Source organism: Pantherophis guttatus, chromosome 10, assembly GCF_059756535.1.
Source record: "Pantherophis guttatus breed Tessera chromosome 10, ASM5975653v1, whole genome shotgun sequence".
In the NCBI taxonomy this organism is placed as follows: Eukaryota; Metazoa; Chordata; class Lepidosauria; order Squamata; family Colubridae; genus Pantherophis; species Pantherophis guttatus.
Genome location: NC_142072.1, coordinates 6373289 through 6385212, shown reverse-complemented (window position 1 = coordinate 6385212; position 11924 = coordinate 6373289). Strand labels below are relative to the sequence as shown.

General features: G+C 42.7%; 1 protein-coding gene across 1 annotated transcript; it reads right to left on the bottom strand.

Annotated features, from left to right (window-relative positions):
- Positions 1–2700: 2700 nt before the first annotated feature.
- On the bottom strand, positions 2701–11702 carry LOC117677869 (uncharacterized). The gene is made up of 5 exons (XM_034438416.2): positions 11575–11702; positions 10221–10334; positions 7700–7855; positions 6066–6218; positions 2701–3800 (listed from the first exon to the last, which is right to left on the bottom strand). Exons 1-5 carry the CDS (start codon positions 11633–11635, stop codon positions 3556–3558), a joined length of 729 nt encoding a protein of 242 aa, XP_034294307.2. The 5' UTR covers positions 11636–11702; the 3' UTR covers positions 2701–3555.
- Between the last annotated feature and the right edge of the window lie 222 nt (positions 11703–11924).

Sequence of the window (11924 nt, the reverse complement as noted above, 5' to 3'; positions counted from 1 at the left end):
GCTGGCTTGAGCTAAATTTTAAATTGGTTTTAAATTGGGTTGTTTTAATTTACGGCCAGAATATCTAATTATTTTAATACTGTTTTTTAAATTTTGTATGCTTTGTTTTTACTTAGGCTGTGCACCGCCCTGAGTCCTATTTGGAGAAGGGCGGTATAGAAATTTAAACAAATAAATAAATAAAGGGTTGCGGCATTAGGAAGGTTGACAACCACTGCTCTGGAAAATACATTTGAGTATAGCCTCTCAGCCCTGTTACTCAACTTGATAGGTTGTTTTGTTTGTTTTATTGTTTTATTAAATTTATATACCGCCCTACTCCCGAAGGACTCAGGGCGGTGAACAGGCACAAAATAAAATACATAAATACAAAAGTTAAAAACATAATTAAAACCAAATTAAATAATTTAGTCCAAGACAATTAAAAATCCCAATAATTTAAAACAAATTAAAATTCCAATTTAAAAATTTAAAGGAAGGGGAGAAAATTAGGCCAGGCCAGCTTGCTGGAATAGGAGGGTTTTAAGAGCATGGCGGAAAGTGCGCAGATCTGGGATCCTCCGTATCTCCGGGGGGAGCTCGTTCCAGATAGTGGGTGCCCCCACAGAGAAGGCCCTCCCCCCGGGGGCCGCCAGTTGACACTGCTTGGCTGATGACACCCGGAGGAGCCCCTCTCTATGAGAGCATACCGGCCGGTGTAAGGCTGTTTGTGGTAGTGGGCGGTCCTGTAAATAACCAGGTCCTAAGCCATGGAGCGCTCTAAAGGTGGTAACCAAAACCTTGAAGCGCACCCGGAAGACCACCAGGAGCCAATGCAGCTTGCGCTGGGACATCACTTCAAGGGCATCGTTGGGGTGGTCCGGGGTGGAGATGTACAGCTGGGTATCATCAGCGTACTGGTGGTACTAGGTCTCCCTAGAAATATTTAATTATCCCGGGTTCCATCTCAAGGAATTTCATTCGGTGGATTTTGTAAGGCAATAACTTAGCCTTCCTCAATTTTCAAAGGAGGGTGTGCCCACAATAAATCAGCAGGTCAATGTACTTTCATACCACACTTGTGTTTCCTTATTGCTTTTTGTGATCACAAAGGACAGGAAAATTCATGTTACCATCAACTTTTCACTTCAGGCATTTATGTAATCTACCCATCCTAAAATCTGCTACTCCAGATGGATAAATCTTCTGATTTCTGGCATCCTAGAAAGTCCACTGAGCAGACTTTGAAATTGTTCTTAGTCAAAGCCCTCTAACTAGGTGAACAAATGGATTGCAATTGATGTCATTTCAAGATAGGTTGCATTAATGAAACTAATTAAAAACCATCACACATAAAATGGTTGCCAAATAACTTTATGGATGTGTCCATGACATCACCATCCATCCAGCTCAGCTCCTGTAAGAGGCTGTTTAGTCTTTAGATTTATTTTATTATTTTTTTGCCAGGGGAGATGAAAAGGGGGGGAGAGAGGGGGAGGGGAGGGGAAGGAAGGAAGGAAGGGGAGGGAGGGGAGGGAGGGAAAGAAGGAAGGGAGGGAGGGAGGGAGGGAGGGAAGGAAGGAAGGAAGGAAGGAAGGAAGGAAGGAAGGAAGGAAGGAAGGAAGGAAGGAAGGAAGGAAGGGGAGGGAGGGAAGGAAGGAGGGAGGGAGGGAAGGAAAGAAGGAAGGAAGGGAGGGGAGGGAGGGAGGGAGGGAAAGAAGGAAGGGAGGGAGGAAGGGAGGGAGGGAGGGAGGGAAGGAAGGAAGGGAGGAAGGAAGGAAGGAAGGAAAGAAGGAAGGAAGGAAGGAAGGAAGGAAGGAAGGAAGGAAGGAAGGAAGGAAGGAAGGAAGGAAGGAAGGAAAATTCACAAGTTGCTATCACCTTCTTAACCTTCACCAGTTATACCTTCCATATCTGGATAACATTTAGGAGGGATATGTGGAAAAAAGCAGAGATTATTAATTAATTGATTTTTCTATCCTGCCTTCATTATTTTTATAAAGAACTCAAGGCAGCAAACATACATAATATTCCTTCCTCCTCCTAGTTTTCCTACAACAACTGTATGAGGTGGGTTAGGTTGAGCGAGAGGGACTTCCCAAAGTCACCCATCCAGCTTTCATGCCTAAGACAGGACTAGAACTCATGGACACCTGGTGATTGGCCCATAGCCACTAATCTGGCTTCACAGCTAAGGTGGGACTGGAACTCACCATCTCCCAATTTCTAAGATAGAGGATGCTTTAGAGCTGAAGATATAGATGATCCCTTGACTATTCCTTTCTCTTCCAATGCTGCCTATAGTATTAGCACTTTTCCCCAGCCAAGATTAACATGATTAAGGTAAAGGTAAAGGTTCCCCTCGCACATATGTGCTAGTCCTTCCTGACTCTAGGGGGCGGTGCTCATCTCTGTTTCAAAGCTGAAGAACCAGCGCTGACCGAAGACATCTCCATGGTCATGTGGCCAGCATGACTAAATGCCAAAGGCACACAGAACACTGTTACCTTCCCACCAAAGGTGGTCCCTATTTTCCTACTTGCATTGAACCCCGTTACGCGACACTCGCGCAACAAACCAACATTTAAATAAACTATGGCTTTACCTTGGCATGACATGCAGCCTTCTCAGACTTTCCCAAAGAAGAAGGGTACGAAAGGAAATGAATGGGAAGTTTTATGAGTAAAGAAACACTCCTAAGACTGGAGAGCTAATCTCTAAATTCTTTTTATTTTAATATTGCGACAAATCAGCGAGAACTCCAATTTTGGAAAGGTAGAAAAACGCTGACGCTGTTTTTCCAGAGAAAGGAAATGTCTGCAAAAAGTGGTCTCATACCGACCAAAGGATATTGGTCTATTTCGACAACAATTGCAACATTTAAGAATAACCATTAAAGCATCGCGTTATATAAATATGTCACCCAAATCCTGATAAGGTGGATATGTATATCTATAGATATACCTAAATTGATTGATGGAAATTCAGGTGTGAGAACACTGTATTTTGAGGTAAATTGTTTTTCGGTGGATCAATTGCTTTGAAATACGAAATCATATCGTGAACGCCTGTTGCTCTAGTCACCAAATTGATTCTGCTCCAAGCAAAATCGGTGGCCGAATGCCCCCAAACTCTTCAAGGAAAATATGCTGGAGTTCAGCAAATTTGGGGGGGTCTGAAGTTGAAATTAGCCTTTGGGTGGGATTCTCGACCTCATTTCAGGAGATGGGGCTCAACATTTGCAGGGGCGGGGCTTTTAAACCACATTCATTCCATAATAAGGGGATGAAAATTTACACGGATAGCAATTAATAATTCCAATTTAGTCCATAATTTCTCCCGTTAAAAAAACATATAGATGGCAACTTTGAGAAGGACATTAAGAGCAGCAACAGAGAGGTATAAGATTTTTGCAGCGTAAGTTTTAGTTGTGGGCTCCTTGGTGTTCTGTGAGCCTGGTAGTTTTCATGTAGACATTTCAGTACCGAAGTTGGTAACATCATCAGTGCTTAAAGGGAGGGAGATTGACCCCAACCTAACCTTTCTTAAGGCCTTTGCCAGCTACCTTTGACTTAACTAGGAGAGAATTTTCACAGCGAAGATCCCAAGGATGCATGGAAAGAAGAAGGCCGCCTGTGGCCCGAGGTCCTTCTTCTCCAGAGTGAAAGCCAGGCGTCGCAACGATGAAAGAGCCCCGTTGGCTTTAGAACACTGAACTTTTTTAAATGTGAACTTGTAACTCCCATGCTGGAACGACTTCCCTTGAAGGCTGCAAACCGATTGGCTGACACAACCTTTTCCAGCAAAAGGGATTTTTGTACCTAAGGCAGAAGGAAACAGTGATTTATTTTATGGGCTTCTTCAAGGTATTTCTACATTTTCCTCTCATCAAATGTATGAACGGTTTCTAAACTAAGGGAAGGGGCACCGATGGACGTGGAGCCGAGAAATGAAGTGGTGGCCGCAATCCCAGATAGAAATACTGTTGGGAAGCAAATCAGGTGATCAGGTGAGTTGCGTGTTCCATTTCTGGTGAATGACGATGATAAAGTTTAAATTAGGGTGGCCTTTTTTGAATTCCTCCCACCCTTGTTTTAAAAAAAGATTTACACTGAAGTGGTTATTAGTATCTCAATGAAAGATGTTGAGAGTCTGGAAAGAGTGCAGATAAGATGATTAGGGGACTGGAGATTAAAATATATGAAGAGCAGTTTCAGGAAGTGGGTATGTCTAGTTTAATCAAAAGAAGGACCAGGAGTGACATGATAGCAGTGTTCCAGTATCTCAGGGGCTGCCCCAAAGAAGAGAGAGTCAAGCTGTTCTCCAAAGCACCTGAAGGCAGGACAAGAAGCAACAGGTGGAAACTAATCATGGAGAGAAGCAATCTAGAACTAAGGAGGAATTTCCTGAGAGGGAGAACAATTTATCAGTGGAACAACTTGCCTCCAGAAGTTGTGAATGCTCCAACACTGGAAGTTTTTAAGAAGAGATTGGACAACTATTGTCTGAAATGGTATAGGGTAGTGATGGCTAACCTTTTTGCTGTCAGGTGCCAAAAGCAGGGGAAGCACAGGGAGGTCATGGGTGTGCATGCCCACACCCATAATTCAATGCTCCACCCGTGCCCCACCCCATCGCATATGGTCACGTGACCCCCACTGCGCTCCTCCTGCTTTTGGCACACGATGGCAAAAAGGTTACCGGTGGGCCCAGTAGGTCTGTTTTTCACCCTCACCAGGCTCCAGAGGCTTTCTTGGAGGCTGGGGAGGGTGAAAGTAGCCTTCCCCATTCTCCCCACCCCACCCCGCCCCGGAGGCCCTCCGGAGACTGGAAATGGCCCATTTTCTGATTTCCGGTAGGCCCGGCAGTTCTGAAAATCAGCTGGCCGGCACACACATGCACACTGGAGCTGAGCTAGAGCAACGCTCGCATGCCCACAGATATGGCTCCACGTGCCACCTGTGGCACGTGTGCCATAGGTTCGCCATCACGGGTACAGGGTTTCCTATACTGAGTTGGAATAGGAGACCTTGAAGGTCCCTTCCAACTCTATTATTTTGTTTGTATGAAGTATGTGTCAGGTTTCAATATCGTCTCAAATAAAATAAATTGCATTTCCAAACAGATAGTCTTTGAAGAAATCTTTCATTTTATTAAGCACGACAATCTGCCCCCGATCGTGGCGTAGCCAATTCTGACTTCCTGACCCCAAACCTTCCCTTTCCATTTCCCAAATCTCTGCGTCTCATTGGCCTTCTTCCAAATCACTCTCCCCATATCTACTACTTAAGCTCCCAGGAATGTCCCCCCTCCCTCTCATCTCCTAGGGGATATTATCTTCAAGGAAAATAAGTAGGTGAAATGTCAAGCGTCCTCTTGCCAGCTGCCCCCTCTTCTCCTTCTTATGTCAGCACTAGAGTAAATGCAGGTTGAAGTGCTGACAGTATGTTTTACTTAAATTTGGAGTACAAATCTACTGCATAATGTTGAGTTGGTTCATACATATATATTTTTACAATCCATACATCTGAATCCCAGAAATTCAAGAGGTGTAAAAAAAAAATGTCTATCTTTTTAGTGCTGTTGTAACTTTGAATGGCCACTACCGTGTTTTCCCGAAAATAAGTCCCTATCTTATATTTTTTTGAACCTCGAAATAAGCTCTTGGCCTTATTTTTGGGGAGGTGGAGGAAACCAGAGGAAATGGGGGACCGGCTGCACATGCATTTAAATATTTTCGGGGAGGGCTTATTTTCAGGAGGGGCTTATTTTAGTGCATGCGCTCAAAAGCCCAATTGGAGTTATTATCAGGGGAGGTCTTATTTTTGGGGAAACAGGGTAAATGAATAATTAAAGTCAAGGATTACCTGTATATTCTAATCAACTGAGGTTTTGTGAATGGTTATGACCTTTAGCTGTTTTGAAATTGGAACTTTGTCCCTGGCAGGCTACATGCCATCATATCTGTAGCATGTTCTTAGCATTCTGAAGCTTTTTTTAAAAAAAAAACTGAAGATACTGGCTGGCTTAAGATAGCTAACAGCAAAGGGAGTTTAAATAAAAGAGGAACAATAAAGACAGCTTACCAGATCGGAAATTGGATATTTCTCCATTCACTTCAGTACAGTTCACAAAATCACCCACACAAAATACATCTCCATCGCTCTCACAATTATCGTAACCTGTTCTGTAGCATTTGGGGCAAGATTTCCCGTTTTCATATATGCGCATGCTATCTCCTGCAAGTCACAAAACAAGTTCATGTAGCAAAAGAATTGATTTAAAGCAATTATCAACACAGCTTGTTTTCCCTTTCACTGACTCTATTACCCCTGGGGAATCTGCTAAACCGTAGAATAATTGGATTTCTAACCATTTTGCCTTTCTGGTGTCCTGATGTCCCTTGAGCTCTGCTGCCTTTCAATTCCAGAAGGAATTCCAGGATGTTCCTGGCATGCTTTGCCCTGACCCAAAGAGGAAATCTTTGGTTCTTCTTCCGATATAAAAAGATATTCTTAAAAAGCCCACTAGCACTTAAACATATATACCACTTCAAAGTGCTTTACAGCACTCTCTGGGCAGTTTATGAAGTCAGCATATTGCCTCCAACAATCTGAGTCTTCATTTTATTGACCTTGGAAGGATGGAAAGCTGAGTCAACCTCAAGTCCATCAGTAGGCTTTGGGCAGAGTTAGCCTGCAAGACTGCATTTAACCACTGTGCCCTCCCCCCACCGTCAGGGAGCCACAGACACCCGTTCTAGAACTTAAAAGCCATAAAAAGTCTTTTATAAAAATTGCAAAATGAGAAATTGCAGAATTTGGTTTTTTTTTAAATCCCATATAAAGCATACAGTGGAACCTCTGGTCATGACTCTAATCCGTTCCAGAACTTGGGCCGCAACCCGATTCGGTCGTGGCCGGAAGCAAGACTGACTACGCATGCGTGTACAAAAAAAATGGCGCGGAAGGGGAAATCGCCACAGCAGGGAAAATCGCCTTGGCTGTGTTTGACCACCACTCGAGGATGTGTTCGCGACCCGAGTGAAACATTTAGCGGATTTTTTGGTTGGCACCCGATTTGGTTGTGGTCAGAAGCGGTTGTGACCCGAGATTCCACTGTATGTGGGATAATTTGCTCATGATATTTATTTGACACGAGGTTTGTTGTTGTTGTTGTAAATGTATTGAAGGGAAACTAAAAATGGACCGTGAATGGACATTAAAGATCAAACAACTGGAACCATCTTGCCTACTCCTGGTTTAAAAACATTTTTTTTTCCAAATTTTACTGATAGATTAGATTAGATTAGAATTGTTTATCGGCCAAGTGTGATTAGACACACAAGGAATTTGTCTTTGGTACATATGCTCTCAGTGTATATTAAAAGAGAAGATACATTCATCAAGAATCATAAGGTACAACACTTAATTATAGTCATAGTGTCTGTTACAGGTGGTCAAGCCTTTTCTTTCTCTCCTTGCAACTACCTTAAAAGATAATTTGGTCAAATATTTGGGCATTCTCTTCCAAACGTTCAAACACTATCCAGTTATCTCTCCTTTCACAATTAGTAGCCACCTTTTGAGATGTTCTTGATATAAGCGTTAAAGATTAGAAAGATGTCTTTGGAATTTTCCCGTACATAGATTTCTTATGTCAACCATCCCAATAGGAAAAGTGCCAGAAGCAGAATAAGATTCAAAAGCTGTTTACATACCTGGAAGGCCCCAGGGGCAGTTTCCGTCTGTTACATTGCAAATCTCAGAATCAAACGACAAAGTACGTTTGTCTCCAAAATCGAAATGGAAGGAACCGGTCAATTGATTTGCAGAAGCTACACAGCTTCTGGCCGAGGATGTGGTTAAAGACTGGTCTATTAAGAAAATATAATGATTAAGGAATGTAATCAATTGAGCATCACATGGCTCTGTTTTCCAACCAACACTATCAATGGAATCAGCCAAATGTAATACTCTGTAGCTTCTAAAGTTGCAATTCGTTTTGAGGTTCCTTAGTGGCCTTGTGACAAATACCCTACATCTTCACCACCCAGTCCCCCAGCTGACACTGACCCCTCGCGGGGGGCGGGGGGCAGAACCGGTTCAGTGATGTCATATCATCACCGTTACCGGCTTGGGAGAACCAGGCCGAACCGGGAGGAACCCACCACTGCTCTCTAAGCAGTTTACAGAGTCAGCCTATTGCCCCAACAACAATCCGGGTCCTCATTTTACCCACCTCGGAAGGATGGAAGGCCGAGTCAACTTTGAGCCTAGTGAGATTTGATCTGCCAAATAGCAGGCAGCTGGCAGTCAGCAGAAGTTGCCTACAGTACTGCACTCTAACCACTGCGCCACCGCGGCTCACTAAACAAGTGGTTAAGCATGTTGGCTGAATACCAGTCAGTTACTGGTATAGTGCAACATTACTAATTGAATATCTATGGGTACTTCCCAATTTTCAGACTGTACAGGCTCCACTGAAGATAAGGATATGCCCCAGTGAGCATTCTGGAACACCCAAGTGTGTTGCAGCATTAAAGCAACCTTCCCGTTGTTGTGTCAGCTCTACACAATGGAAGAATGGGATGTAAAAGGGCTATATACACAGTTCTTACCGCAGCCGTTAGCTCTCACAGCTGTTAACAAATTAGCCCTATAACAATTATGTATTGAATGGAAAGAATGGAAGTGATATTGGCAAGCATCTAATCGGTCATTAACTTCTCGGGAATCCCTGACAGATGGGCCATCCAATCACTGTTGAAAGATATCCATCACAGGTGACTCTACCATGACAATCTTTTCCATTGTTGAATAGTGCTGGAAGAAATATCCATCTGGTTCAGTTCCAAGCAGGGAGAAAGACACTGGAGACAAAATGGAGGCTGAAGGCCGCTTGGAAAGAGGGTTTAATGATGAAGCAGAACCTCCAGCAGTCCTGGGTTCTGGGCAGTTGATCACATGGAGTTGAGAGTGTGGGTTTTTTTTATACCTTCTCTTGGGCTTTGAGCTTCCTGTTGCTGGGCAAGAACGTGTATTCTATTGGCTGTTGTCAGACTCCCATTGGGGCCATGTAGGGATCATAGCTGGCTCTGTAGGTTGTCTGGGCTCTTCAGGTTTGGCTGAAGTTTAGACTCTGATGCAATGTCCTTAGGAGATTGTGCAATGTAGCGAGCTCTGTGTCTTAGTGGTTTAATCCTATTATGTCCTGAAGGGTTGTGTCTTAATCCCTTCACCCTGGAGCTGAAGGTCTTTCGTTTTGTAGATAGGCTGGCCCAATCTTTCTCAATGGGTGCAAAATATCTGCTGGGGAGAGGGAGCTGGGGCTCTGAGTTTCTGTCTCTCTTAAGATTTTTTATTTCTCTTTTAGGGAAATATATTCTGCCTTTTTAAAATATTTTTAAAATATTTTCAAAATATTTCATTTTTCTACGAGGGGGATGGGTGCTAACTTTCTTCCAACAACAGTTTCTACCATAAGAAAAGGTTTCCTGGTGTCCACCAAATATCTATTTCCTGGTAATTTAAACCAATGATTTCTCATCCTGTCTTTTGGAATAACTCTAAAATTTCTGCCTCATCTTCTACAAGGCAGTTCTTCAGATATCTGAAAACAGTTACCACATCTCCCCAATCTTGTCCTCAAGGCCCCTGATAGAGGACCTTCTATCAATGTTTCTCAAAAATTCTTGTCTACATGTCTGAAAATTGACAAGTTTGAGAAACATTTCATTATATGAAACCAAAATGTCCACCACCACCTACCAAGACAAACTTTTCCATTCTCGAATAGTTCCTACCATAAGGAAAGAGTACCTGGTGTCCATTAAATTCTGTTTCTGGTAATTTAAATCCATGATTTCTCATCTCATGTCTTTTGGTATAACTCTAACATTTCTGCTTCACCTTCTACAAGGCAGCTTGTCAGACACCCAAAAGTAGTTATCACATGTCCCCAATCTTGTGTTGAAGGCCCTCAATAGAGGACCTGAGATTGAGGAAGACATGGACCACCATAAGGATGAAAAGGGGATTTTTATACACCCAAACACACCCCTAGACATACTTTAGACCAATATTTCTCAAAATTCTCAGAGCTGAAGTCCACAAGTCTGAAAATCGTCACGTTTGAGAAACACTGCTTTATATGAAACCATAATATCATGGAGATAGATATGTCCATATCATCCAAATCAACATAACAAAAAAGATGAACATAAAAATTAATCCACTTACCTATCGACAAGTTGGCCGTAGAGATGACACCAAAGCACTTTTCTTCATTTGTACAGTTTCTTTGTACAGAGACAGAACAGGAAGGTCCTCCATCATTGAAACACTGAGAACATTCTAGAGAGAGTGGTAAGGATTAAAAAAAAAAAGGAAATACATTTGTTTGAGGCTCCTTCAGATTTCAGTTGTGATATAAAATATACTTTAATCCTGAAGCGGACTCTAGCCCTCTTCCAATTTTATTATTCCCATCCTAGCAGAAGGCTGGGAAGAAATTCCCTAAATGGTTTAGGATGAACCTCTGACCACAGAGAGGAAGAAAACCATGTTTGGGGTAGAATGAGAAACCAACCCCAAAAAATAAAAATCGGAAACTTACAAAAGACTTGTGCTTTTTAGTGACACACACATACACAGAGAGAGAGAAATACAGAGAGATATTACACCAGGAAGGAGCAGAAAGATACCCACAGATGAACGCACCTGGCTGAATTGCATATCACTTTCTTTAAAACAAGATAAAACAAGCCAAGTCAAAGCAGGTACTCATCCCTAAGTAGTAATAAAGTAATGGTAGAAAGAAATGATCATAACTATCTGCCCAGATTCTGTGTTTAACATTTAGCTCGAATTCCATTTGTTTGCATTCTCTTCCATGCAAAAGGTTTCTGCCTAACCCAGGGGTCAGCAACCTGCAGCTCTGGAGCCGCATGTGGCTCTTTCACCCCTCTGCTGCGGCTCCCTGTCACTCAAAATATGTGTCACAGCTGCCAATGTGCAACGATTTATTGAGATTTTCAGCACACGATTTATTGAGCTTTTCAACCTCCGGTAGGCCAACCATGGATAAATCCAAGAGAAGAAAAAGTTTCAGAAGAAAACAGAATGTTTAATTAAACTACATAGGCTAGTTTTGTGGCTCCCGGTGTTTTCTTTTCTGTGGGAAATGGGTCCAAATGGCTCTTTGAGTGTTTAAGGTTGCAGACCCCTGGCCTAACCCAATCAGAATGATTGATTTTATGAAATCAATCATCATCAATCAACAGCCAACACCGTGCCCTTGAGATATTCAGAGGTCTATCTCAATCCACATTTCAGTATGTTCCAATATTGGTCCCGGATTCTTTGCTGCCTGAACTTCCAACCAATCTTGCTGGCTCAGGGAATCCACCTTCCTTGCTTCCCCCATCCTTCCACCCAAAGGTCACCTTAGCGGGCTTGTCTTGGAGAGCCTATTCGGTTGATGCAATCTGAGAGGAAGGCAGAACTGCCTAACTCAAAAACTTTGGTTGTCCAGTAGAAAACAGTTACAACTGCATCAGAAGAAATGGAAATTAATTCAAAGAACCCCACATACTTGTAGTTCTTGCCACAGGAAGGAGGGAGATGATGAAGATGAAGAGCACAAAGGAAGCCATCGTGCCGCTGTTCAGGTCGGTCCTGGTTCTCTGAGAGGGAGATCTTCTCTGGGTGAGGTATTTATAGGCAGGGAGTGGTTGGGAAGCCCTCTGCCTCTTGGCAATAAAGGACAACAGGATTCAGAATATAATTTACCTCTTAATAGCAGTTACATTGTCCAAGGACGTCATAACGGTAATAATTGATTACATCCATAATATCACTTTGTGCAACTCTGTAATAGGTCCAAATGGGTGAACCTATTACAAGATTACAAGATTCAAGGTTGACTCAGCCTTCCGTCCTTTC